The 12,935-nt window shown below is 34.8% G+C and overlaps 1 protein-coding gene across 3 annotated transcripts; it reads right to left on the bottom strand.

Annotated features, from left to right (window-relative positions):
• Positions 1-5,582: 5,582 nt before the first annotated feature.
• Positions 5,583-8,890, bottom strand: LOC146925788 (uncharacterized). Of its 3 annotated transcripts, none has more exons than XM_085758224.1 (2): positions 7,961-8,890; positions 5,583-6,254 (listed from the first exon to the last, which is right to left on the bottom strand). In XM_085758224.1, the coding sequence occupies exon 2, from the start codon at positions 6,180-6,182 to the stop codon at positions 5,718-5,720; it is 465 nt and encodes a 154-aa protein (XP_085614350.1). In that variant the 5' UTR covers positions 6,183-6,254; positions 7,961-8,890; the 3' UTR covers positions 5,583-5,717. The 3 variants fall into 3 exon arrangements, with proteins under 3 accessions (XP_085614350.1, XP_085614349.1, XP_085614351.1); XM_085758223.1 differs by lacking the exon at positions 7,961-8,890 and adding an exon at positions 6,668-6,823; XM_085758225.1 differs by lacking the exon at positions 7,961-8,890 and adding an exon at positions 6,340-6,419.
• Positions 8,891-12,935: the final 4,045 nt, after the last annotated feature.

The raw sequence follows: 12,935 nt of genomic DNA on the forward strand, positions 1-12,935 counted from the left end.
AAGCTAGGTGAGACAGCTTCTGAAGTGATAATCAGAATCTAAATGCAGCGGAATAAAACAGAGAGAGAGAAGAAGAACGACACAAAGCAATTATACTGGTTCCTTCCACAATCCGGAAGTAGTCCAGTCCCCCTTGCACTTCCAAGGAGATTTCACTATGAGTAATATCTGATTACAAATGCTCAAGCACACAAGCAAGAGACTTCCAATGCTCAAGCGCACAAGCAAGAGACTTCCTTTGCTCAAGAACACAATCAAGAGACTTCCTGCTCAAGCACAACTGCAAGAGACTTCCTAACTAAACAAAATTACACAGAAAATTGTTTAAGGTTGAACACTTGATATACAATCAGAGGTGCTCACAATACAAATCAGATACAGACTCAATGGACTTAAGAATTTCTAAGATAAGACTTTGAGACACAGAAATTCTAAGTGAATGCAGAACAATTTCAGCAGAGGTTTGGTACTTGTGAAAATCTTGTGAGTCTTTCGTTCAGCGTTCTTGCATTACCAATTCTCTAGGTCTTCACTCCTTTATATAGAGGTGTGAAAGAGACGTTGTGAAATTGCCAGCACACCAAAGAGTCGTTATTGAAGCTTGATCTTTCACCAATGATCTTTTGCCTGATTTGGTTGTTGCCCTATGAAGAACCAATTTGAAATCCATTCCTTATCCAAAGGAACATATATGCAGGCGAGACCGTATTCTGGAGCTGTTTTCTTGTCTTGTAGCGGGGACACAAAACAGAGTAGTGGAGAACGTGGTTGTACAATTCGTACAAAGTACAATGTCAACGCTTTCGTCCAAATTGCAAGCACACGCCTTCAAACACCTTTGAAATGACCGTTGCAAAATTCCACTAATCCTTTGTTTGTGTTTTTGAATCCAATAGACAGCTTTTGCATTGATAATTCTTCAATTCTTGAATCTTTTGTAAATCCAGTTGAGATTCAGCTTCTGGTGAAATAGCTTCTGATGAGGCAGCTTCTGATGATGCAGCTTCTGATGATATGACTTTTGCAGCTTCTGATGACACAGCTTCTGATGATGTGGCTTCTGGACCTCTTGTCTTCAGAAGCACTATTCTTCAGGAGCAGCTTACTTCAGGAGCGCTATTTCTTCAGGAGCAGCTTGACTTCAGGAGCGCTTTGCCTTCAGAATCATCTAAGCTTCATTTTCTTTTGCTCTTTATTTGCTCATTCAGAACCAATGATGATGTAACTTTATAATTATGGTCCTGTACACTTGAACAAATATTAGCTAGTCCAATTTACAATTTTTAATACCTTGTTATCATCAAAACTCTTTAAGGTTCATTGTTAAACACATTTTGTTCCAACAGAGGATGTTGCACTGGATGAGTTGTAAGACTAGATAAGATAGGATTAGGAATGACACCATTAGAGAGAGAATGGGAGTAGCACCTATAGTAGAAAAGTTGGTAGAAAATAGGCTTAGATGGTTTGGACATGTGGAGAGAAGACCCGTAGATGTAGTTGTAAGAAGAGTAGATCAAATGGAGGAGAGTCAGGTTAAAAGAGGTAGAGGAAGACCTAAGAAAACCATTAGAGAAACCATTAGAAAAGATTTAGAGGTCAATAAGTTAAATCCAAATATGGTTTTTGATAGAACACTAGAGCGTCATTTGATCCATATAGCCGACCCCACTTAGTGGAATAAGGCTTGGTTGTTGTTGTTGTATTTTATATTGTATAACTAATCTTTCTTTAGTTGACCAGAAAATATATTTACCCATAGATAAATACGCAAATATTTTTTAAAATAAAAACTCAATACAAACACTAATTCATGTTTTTTCACATTTCATGAGCACTTTCGTTTTCTAAATACTAGCCACCATATAACTAACACTCTCTTATTTTATTATAAGTTGTTTTGATATTTTTATAAATATTAAAAAATGTAGTTAATTTTTTATTGGAAAGAGAGATTATAAGTTGTTTTATAAAATTATCTATCATTAATAACATAGATAAGTGATATTAAAAAATGTTTATTTTACTTATTTAATTTTTTTTTTGTATTTCAGTTGCAAATGGAGCATAAGATGACCGACGTCTCGCACGGGAAGAAACTTAAGCTTTCTAGCTTGGCACTTTTGTTACCGTTTGAAGATAATTGTTGGTTCTTGAAACCAATGAATGCTTCCAGTCTTACCCCCTCCTTAAGACTGGTTACGAAAGCATCTCTCACGAGCTAGATTATGCTTTGACTGAGAGATGTCACGAGGATACCATCAGCTTCCATCTGCCCGTTGGGGAGATGACCGTCTCACTAGACGATGTGGCATGTCTTCTAGACATCCCCATCGCTGGAAGGCTCATTGAGGAGGATGACTTAGATCATGACCGGGGCGTAGAGCTGATGGAGAATGAGCTACTGTTTACGGTGGAGGATGCGATGGAGCAGGTGAGTAATAATTCTAGTGCTTATGTCAGTTACACAACCCTGAAAGAGCATTATGAGCAGCTGTTGAATAGGTGTAACCAGTTGGTGGGGGAGGATTTTTCAGAGGAGGAAGAGGGGGAGCATAGACGTGTTAACCCGCCTGTGTTAAGGCATTTTTGTTGTTTTTGCTTGGCTACACCCTTTTTCCAGGCAAGATCAGCAAAACCATTAATCTGTTGTGGCTGCTTGCGATTCATAATTTGGATGAGTTAGGCGAGTGGTCAAGGGGTTTGCTGATATTACACACTTCAAAGGCTTGATGGATTCGATGGAGCATTGTCATGTCATCTGGAGGCCGTACTAGCACCGACGAGACGTCACACCTTTTCAGGACGTATGCTAGTACTCTGGATGGATAATAGCGGGCAAACAAAAAATGGTGTGACACTTGCTGGAGCGGGCTCTGAGGCAGTACGGCTATGTTCAGACCATTCCTCTGCCTCCTACGTCGATTGGGCCTCTTGACCCTGTAGAGGTGGCTACTGCCTTCTTGGAGTTTGATGTTCATGTCCTTAGCCATCAGGAAAGGGGTGAGCCGGTCCTGGCGCACAATGAGTGGATGCATTCAAATGGGTACATTAAATTGTTCTACCGTGTATCTCATCCTCTTATCGTCGACCTTGCTCCTGTTCCTGAGTATATAGTTCCCAGACCTGTCTACCAGGAGGTTATTGTTGAGCAGGAGTGGGCCAGACATCCTCCCGGTCCATTCCAGGTCATCGGCAACATGAGAGCCAGAGTGGAGCATGCAATGGAGATTCTTGAGGTGGTTTCAAATCCACTCTTTTTCAGCATTTTGGAGGGCCTCCGGTCCGATTATACCGTGATTGACAAGGTGTCGGCTCCACGGAGGAGGAGTAGGAGTCAACGGGACCAGCAGTAGGGTTTTTTTTATGACTTTTGTACCTTTGTAGTTACTTTATGACATTTTTTTCAGATTTGAATATAATATATTTACACTTACGCTTTTGCGTTTTATTTATGACATTTTACGTTATTTTATTCCTTTATTCTTCGTATTTCAATTATGAGTGAGTGCTTGATTGAATGAATGATGAAAAAAATATGAAATTGACTGAATGGATGTATGAATGAATGAAGGAATGAAGAAAATTAGGGAATATATGAAGTTTCTGGCCGTGCAGATTTTTTGCACAGACTTAGCGTGACTTAAGCCACGCAGAGATTAACACTACCATGAGTTAAGTCATACAAATTTAACACTAGTGTGACTTAACTCTCACAAGGGTATCTTGGTATTTTCAGTTGGGAATGAGCAAAAATTGTTGGGTAAAGAGCAGAATTCAAAAAAAAAAAATCCCTTAGGTGCACGGCCCAAGTTGTGCGATTTGATGATACATTACTAAAGACAAAAAAAAAAAAATCTTTAATTGAACGCATATAGTTGACTAGGACACTTGGGTATCGTTGATCGTATAAATACAGGGAATGATACCTATTTTATTTATTTATTTATTTACATTTTGTTTTAATAATAAATCAAGTATCAATTGTTAAAAATATTGACATCTTCAACTCTATCAGACTTGTCCTCGCACGGGTCAATCGTCTAGTTGTTAGGAAAGAATTCAATAGGTATATATCAACTCACATGGTTATCTTTTATGAAATGTAGTTTAAAACAAGATCACGGTAAATCTCAACTATCAAGGCTCAAAAGCAAGGCATTAGCCAACTCTTTGGCAGCTGAACCGATTAATTATGATAATTAACAATGTATAGCTTCGAACTCAGTTGGGTTGGCTTGGACCTTGGAGTGTGTTCCTTTTCAATGTTTTAGGTTCGATTCTCTCCGGTGTCGATTTGGGTGAGGTAGTTTAACTTCTTAAAAAAATAATGTATAACTTTGTATAGTTATGGTAATTAAACATAGAAAATTCATGTCGTGCTTTTGTCCAGACAAGGAGATTCTACCGCACAGTCAAACATAGGCTTCTTATGTGAACAATATAATTGACCTTTCATTAACATCTTTTGCAAATTATTTTGGTGCTTTTGTCGAGACAAGGAGATTCTACCGCACAACCAAACATAGGCTTCTTATGTCAACAATATAATTGTCCTTTTATTAACATCTTTTGCAAATTATTTTGGTACATCGGGTGTTGTTGCAAACATGTGCCAATGTTTAAAACAAAAGACATCTCCATCAGGTGATAAAAAAAAAGTTTGTGACACCTAGTAGACTTGTTTAACTCGATGACCTAAACAAATTCAATTTGTATTTTATTTGAATTTATTTAATTTAGGATTCATCCGAGCAAACTTGAGTTGATTTGGTTCGGATAACGAATTTATGATTTTAAATCAACAAACTTATGAACCCGATCCGTTCAAAAAAAAGTTAATGTAGTCTAAGATTTTTATGTGTTGATCTAGAATTGATTTTCAATTTAGTTCAAATGTTAAAATCTTTGTAAAAATTAACTTTATCTTAGGAATTTCCATAAAATAAATTGATATTTCATTATACGTTTTTGGGAATTTTTTTCCGAAAAACTATGTTCCATAGCCCTATTTAAACCATTTGTTCATCAATGAATTTGGTTGGTTATAGATGGTTAGATTTTGATAGAAAAGACACATTTTTGACCCAAGAATTGGGTTGGTTCGATTTTGATAAAATAAAATGCAATTTTTTGACCCATACTACCCGCGAGCAATCCTACTATCCATGCAACTACTTCTATCATTTTCATATATTTTTCAACAAAAAAAAATTAAAAAAAAACATATAGTTGTTATTCAAACTTGAAAAATAAAATATAGTAGATTAGCGGTCAATTTCAAATTAACAAATTGATAATTAATGCATATTGATGGAGGGAACTTTCAATAGAGAGAATCCAAATCCATGGTGGAGTCCTTACAAAAAAGTTTATTTTTTCAAAAGAAAGCAAAATTAAGTCCGTGAATAACCAAAAGTTCTCTCTACAATTTCAACCTGACCTTTTTGTATATATCTAGTTAGTTGACTACTTTAGAAAAGTGCTCTAGTTCTTTTTCCCATAAACATGCAAAGATTAATACATCTATACTACATTTCCAAATGATACTGTGGATGACATTTACAAATGACACAAACAAATCAACAAGAGAACATAATATTAATTGCGGTCAAAATATATATTTAGTAGCAATAAACACTAAGAGTGGATTAATGTAGGTCCAAATAATAGCAACTAAAAATGAAGCTTAACTACTAGAAGTGAAACAAATGTGTTTAAAGCCAAAAGCTCATACACAAGATCAATGTGGAGACACAAACATGAGGCCATGCAGATATTGTTGTTGCAGAATTCTGAGTGCCATTGTACCCACCATTATACCCACCATTGTGCCCGCCATTTGCGATTGAGCCACCTATATATCCACCGATAATTCCACCTGCAACTCCTTTTCCAAATCCCCCTCCTCCTCCTCCCTTTCTTCCTCCACCTCCTCCCTTTCCTGCTCCCCCAAAACCTCCTCCCTTTCCTGCTCCTCCAAATCCACCTCCTCCCCTTCCACTTCCTCCAAATCCACCTCCTCCCCTTCCACCTCCACCAAATCCACCTCCTCCCTTTCTTATAGTAAGGGATAGTTCATGTTTGTGATCTTTCCGAATTTCCACGAAGCCATCGTTGTGTTTCAAAGCTTGAGCACTTGAGATCATCAATAGGAACAGTACAGAAAGTATCACCTTCATGCTAGGGTTGATGGATTCTTTGCAAATAATTGGAATCACTTGTTTGCTTTAAACTATGTCTAGACACAGAGCCTGCAAAATAAAAGGGAATAAGAGAACATAAAAAACTAGGAAAGGGAGTTGTATAAAGGGTGAGACGAGAATTGAGAATCAAAACCTAAATATTGTTAGCAATATGAAACTATAAGACAATTTGCAAAGAAAAGTTAATTCTATATGACCTAAAAGAAAAAAGAATCTCTTACGAGTACAGTGCAAGTTGTGTCATGTGTGTGTCATATGGAATTATTATATACTAAAACTAGGCTAAAAATCAACACAAAGTTTGGGATTTATAAAGACATTTTGTCATTATATTATTGCCATTAGAAGGAGATAGATATAAAGCATCCTGACTCAGGCACATGCATATGAACAAACAACCATAAATTTGATAAACGATGACATACATGCTGAAATTAATATTAAGAATTCAATGGGTATACCTGCAAGGTGAGAAATTTGAAACAAAGTGAAGAATTGTGAATAACAAGCAAACGACGATTATAACTCTCAATATCGACTGACTCTTTAGGTTTCCTTCAAGGAGATGGGTCGTTCTTAAGTAGGGTTGAGGTATTTATATGAAGTGTTGCCAAAGAAATAAAGCAAGTTTATTAATAAGCAACTTCGTAGCACCATCCATTAAGTATATCTAGTAGGATTTTTTTGGTTACATAATTCTAGTAGGATTTACGCGTAGGGCAAGTTTGTTATGTCATTTTTAAATAATATAACAAATAAGCAACTTGTAGCACCATCCATTAAGTATATCTTTTTACTTTTTGATAAAATCCATTAAGCATATCTATTAGGAGTTACTCCTAGTGTCGATTTTATTTCCTCCCTTTTAGCTAGTTTTTTTTTTTTTTTTTTTTAGGGAAGCTAGTTGTTTATCCTTTAGATAATAGTCTAGATTTAAACCGTTCTTTTATATTGTATAACTAATCTTTCTTTAGTTGACCGGAAAATATATTTACCCATAGATAAATGCGCATATAATTTTTAAAATAAAGACTCAATACAAATACTAATGCATGCTTTTTTCACATTTCTTGAGTACTTCCCTTTTCTAAATACTAGCCACCTTATAACTAATACTCTCTTAGTATTTTATTATAAATTGTTTTGATATTTTTATATATCTTAAAAAATGTACTTAATTTTATATTGGAAAAAAAAATTATAAGTAGTTTTACAAAATTATCTCTCATTAATAACATAGAAAAGGGATATTAAAAAAAGAGGAGTAATATATCCAGCGAAAAATGCATCCCGAAAACATCCCCAAAAATAAAGCAATCAATTATAAATGAAGCCAGTTGGAATACTCTTTCGGTATGTACTCGCGAGAATCAATTCGTTGTATATAGGATTTTTCTTAAAAGAATTGAAAGAAGGTAGAATAATAAATAGTAAAGCGTATGATAGTAAAAAAAATATTAATGATGTCTTGGTATTGTGAGATGATTTATATTTAAAAAACAAATATTATTTTCTAAGCGACATATAATAAAAGACGAAGGAATTTTTTTTTAAGGAATAAAAGATGAAGGGAGTATTTAGTTAGCATAATTAATTGTGCAAAACAATTCACCAACATGAATATAATTTAACAAAATACACTCACATAATCACATTCTCACTGTAAAAAAAAAGTGAGGTGTTGATTGATAGCAGACATACTTGGTATATGAGTATAGTTGTGGTAAAAGTGAAATAATTTGAAGTCATCATACCTGCGGGTGAGACCGGCTATTTATAGTAGTTGATCTGATGATAGGTTCCTTGTTGATTGCAATCTTTTCTCCTTGGCTTTACTCTTGTTTCTTATGAGGTTAATCCAGATATTGAAGTAACCAACCGCCTAAATAGGGCGACACTTACTAGTTTAAGTAAGTCTCATGTAAGTAGGAACAATTCATGTATATAATTTGAGTGTAACGAAACCCGAGGTAGATGGACGCATTATTTGGTTCAGATGAGGTCCCAATATAGGAGCAACCTGGTAACTATCCATATGTTAGTTAAGCTTGGAGGTGGTGGAGCACGTAGGCGCTATGTTGGTGTACGAGGTGGAACGAGGTGGTTCATATATCTTGATGAGGTCGTTGATCGATATCGCACATCATTTTGAGGTGTTGGTTTTGACGAGGTGGTGAAGGAGGTTTACTTATGTTATGTCATTGTATCTAACCACATTGTGGCAAATCGATATAGGTTGCTAAACAACTTATTATACCATAAAAAGGCATATCTGACGGCTATACACAGGAACTTCCCCCTTTTGGTAGACAATGTATGTTGGGCTGACTAAGCCTTATGCATATTGTAAAGGGTGGACCGGAGCATGCACTAGGAAAAGTTGGACACCCATAACCATATAAAGAAAAAAAAACAGCAATTTGGTTTGTCCCGTTGTCTCACTTCTTTTGGATCTTGTCATTGAGCTCTATTAATGGATAACTAAGTTGGGCGTTTTATATCCATACTGATACCCTTTGAATTTCAAAGTTCAAATGTTACTATTTTTTCCACTCATTTCAATCATCTCTCACACACTTTCTATTTCTCTTTCTCGCATTTCTTTGAGTAATGTTTCATAGACATCCTTTTTGTCCATACCTCTAGTATACACCCCAATGTGGCACTAGAGGCATTTATGTAATTTCACCTCACCACTCTCTTTGTTCATCTTCTCTCTCTCTCTCTCTCTAAATGAAAACAAACCTCTTTTTTTCCTCTCTCGACTCCCTTCTCGATCGACCACACCCTCTCCACCACCACCACCACCATTGTCGCCTCATCCTTCCCTCTTCCCTAGCCTCTCTTCATCTTGCACCACCAGCCATCATACCCACTACCTCTGCATCTTTCTTCTCCTATTAACCCATTCTTCTTCAATCTCGGTCGACGTCAACCTTGACACCAAACCCATTTTCTTTTCCTAAACCTCCGCCTCTCTTCTTACTTCTCCGTTTCACTAAAATTCATAAGAAACAACTCTCATATCTATAATAAAAAAGAAAAAAGATAAAGATAGGAGTTGGAATGATTTAGATCTGGTGTCAATCTGATATTAAATAGCATTGATAAGAATACAAGGACGATGAAAAAACTTCTACTGCCACAACCTCCTCTGGTTGCCAGATTTCACAGTAGTCGGTGCTTTGACGGTGATTGTTCTCATCTTGGAGTATGGAGCAGGAGAGACAGCGAGGGTGAGAGGAGCGAGAGAGAGAAATCTCTCGTCATCGGCTCATGGTTCTGGAAATCTGATGGTGGTTGTAGCGAGGTAGGTGGTAATAAAGAGTTATCACAAAGAAGAGAGAGAGCATAGGTGAGAGAGAGACAAAAGTGACATTCATTTTTTTTGTTGAGATGTCAATGTTTTGCGTATTTTATATTTATTTTTTTGACATGTGGCATGTGGTATAAGGGCGGTATGCCACCTACGGGTGTACATGCATCCCCACTACATTTCTTTTCTTTTTCGCGTGTTACACTTCTCTTTCTCTTCCTCTTTCACACATCCCTGCTTCATAATATTTTATTCAATCACAAATTTTCTTTTCAAATATTTTATCCCTCATTTCATCTATAAATTTTTTACTTCATTTCTTCTATAAACATCTTTTTCTTTTCTTTTTCCTCTTCTTCTATAAACAAATTTGGTTGCGCATGTTGCAACCCCTGCCACATGTTTGGAGATCTTTTTGCTGAGATTTTGAAAAGTTACTATTTGTAGCTTCAAACGTGAATTCATTAACATATTTTGCAAATTATTTTGGCACAAAAGATGTTGTTGCAAACATGTGCCAATGTTTAAAACAAAATACATCTCCATTAGGTGTGCACAATCGGACACCTAGTAGACTTGTTTAACTAGATGACCAAAACTAATCCAATTCGTATTTTATCTGAATTCATTTATTTTAGGATTCATCCTGAGCAAACTTGAGTTGATTGAGTTCGGATAACAAATTTATGATATTAAATCGACAAACCTATAAACCCGATCCGCTCAAAAAAAATGTTAATGTAATCTAAGATTTTTATTTGTTGATCTAGAATTGATATTTAGTTCAAATGTTAAAATTTGAAACAGTAGAATTTAACCTTATCTTTGGAATTTCCATAAAATAAAATGATATTTCATTATATATGTTTTTGGGAATTTTTCCAAAAAAATTTGTTTCGTAGCCCTATTTGAACCGCTTGTTCTTCAATGAATTGGGTTGGTTAGATTTTGATAGAAAAGAAAATTTTATGACCCAAGAATTGGGTTGGTTCAATTTTGTTGACCTATACTGACTTAACCTGACCCGTGAGCAATCCTACTCTCCATGCAACTAATTATATCATTTTCATACTTATTTCAAATTTGAAAAAAATAATAATGTAGTAGTTATTCAAACTTGAAGAAAAAAAACATATAGTAGATTTGTTGTCAATTTCAAATTAACAAATTGATAATCAATGCATATTTTGGATTTTCTGGGATGCCGGAGGCATTTGAATTCTCTCCTTGGAATTTGATAGAACTTTCAATGGAGAGAATCCAAATCCATGATGAAGTCCCTCGGAAAAAGTTTATCTTTTCAAAAGAAAGCAAAATTAACATCCTTATGCTCCTTTACTGTCGGTGAATAACCAAAGGTTCTCTCTGGAATTTCAACCTCACAAGTCACAAGTCACAAGTTCTTTTTGTATCAAGTTAGCCCTGGTTAGAGTACTACTTTACAAAAGTGCTCTAGTTCTTTTTCACAAGTTCTGTTTATCTGCTCATGTGACCATATTAGAATTTCTCTTAAAAAAATTGTTCTTTGACTACTTTGAGGACAACATGGCATGGCATAAATAATTAGATGAACCATTAAAATTGTACAAAAATACATAGTCATGCGTAAATAACCTATGAACTTATTTGTAAAAAAAAAAAAAAAAATACCCATAGATTGTTAGCAATATTAGCTATATGATGATGGTACAAGAAAAATTTGCAAGGGAAGTTAATTCTATATGACCAAACAAGCAAAAAGAAAAGGAATCTCTTACGAGTACAGTGCAAGTTGTGTGTGTCATACGATATTATTATTATTTACTAAAGTGAGGCTAAAAATAAAACAAAGTTTGGGATAGTTATAAAGACATTTTGTCATTATATTTTTTCCATTAGAAGGAGATAGATATAAGGGATTCTGACTTAGGCACATGCATGAACAAACAAACCATAAATTTGATAAACGATATGCTGAAATTAACATCAAGAATTGAATAGGTATACCTGCAAGGTGAGAAACTTAAAACAAAGTGAAGAATTGTGAAAAACGGCGATTATAACTCTCAATATCAACGCTCTTTTGGTTTCCCTCAAGGAGATGTATTCGTTCTTAAGTAAGGGTGAGGTATTTATAGGAAGTTTCACCAAGAATCATAGGGCAAGTTTGTTATATTATTTTCAAATAATATAAAAAATAAACAACTTCGCAGTACCTTCCATTAAGTATATCTGCCCACTTTATAGGGCAAGTTTGTTTTATTATTTTTTGGCCGGACCAAAAAAAAAAAAAAGACGTAGTTTGGGATACTTATAAAGACATTTTTGTCATTAGAAGGATATGGAAATAAGTCCTTCTGAATTAGGCACATGCTCACGTGATAACCATACTATAAAAGTGAGAAATGAACCTCTCAGAATTCACATAATTAAAATGACATTTTCTTTGGTACATTATAGTAAAGCAATGACTACCCTGTTTCAAGTTTCAACTACCAATAATGATGATAAGTCATGTATGTGAAGATTTCTTGCAAATAATTTTGCACAAATATATATCTCTACTTGTTTGTTAGAACTAGAATTATTGGAACAAACTTAATTACGATATAAACATGTATAGATCGAATCATAAATCTATGATATGTTGAAATATTAAGAATTCAATTCTTAAGATATACATACCTCAACCGCAAATAATCTCAGAAGGGAAGGGAACAAACTTGAAAAGGAAGAATTTTGAATAAAAAACAAAAGACACTCGAGGAAATTAACATTCACATTTAAATACATATGTTACACGTCCTGTGAACATAGCTTAGTTAGTTGGCAGAGACGTGTATTATTATATGTAGTGGTGGCGAATTCTAGTCATTAGACTATTTGACCAAAAAAAAATACATATATTACACTTTTGTCATTTATTTACAAAATAAATTTGTCGTGCCAATCCATAAATATGATAATTAGCAATGAATAACTATGTGGGTGCGTCGTCCTCGTGAGCTTAACTCAGTTGGTAAGGACAATGCATAAAATATTCAAGGTCCGGGGTTGAACCCCGGCCACCACAAAACTATGTGGGTGCGTCAAAAAAAAGAGTTCAGTGTAATTCAAAATACCAAAAATAAATCTTCAAAATATAGTTTTTTTTTTTCTTTCTTGACGAAACAACATTTTCAAAGAAAATCTTTATATTCATTAACCTCTTTTTTCTTTTGTGAACAATGTCATTGACCTTCCATTATCTTCTTTAATTTGGGTTTTTTTTGGGATGGTGGAGTCCATATGAAATAGTTTATCTTTTTAAAAGAAAGTCAAATTAACCTGTTAGGTTCTTCACTGTAAGTAAATAACCAATGGTTCTATCTAGAATTTTAAAGTCACAAGTCGCAAGTTCTTTTTGTATCTAGTTAGCCATGGTTAGAGTACAA

The sequence above is a fragment of the Medicago sativa genome, chromosome 4 (assembly GCF_051527215.1).
Source record: "Medicago sativa cultivar Bolivia chromosome 4, Bolivia_mono, whole genome shotgun sequence".
Lineage (NCBI taxonomy): Eukaryota > Viridiplantae > Streptophyta > Magnoliopsida > Fabales > Fabaceae > Medicago > Medicago sativa.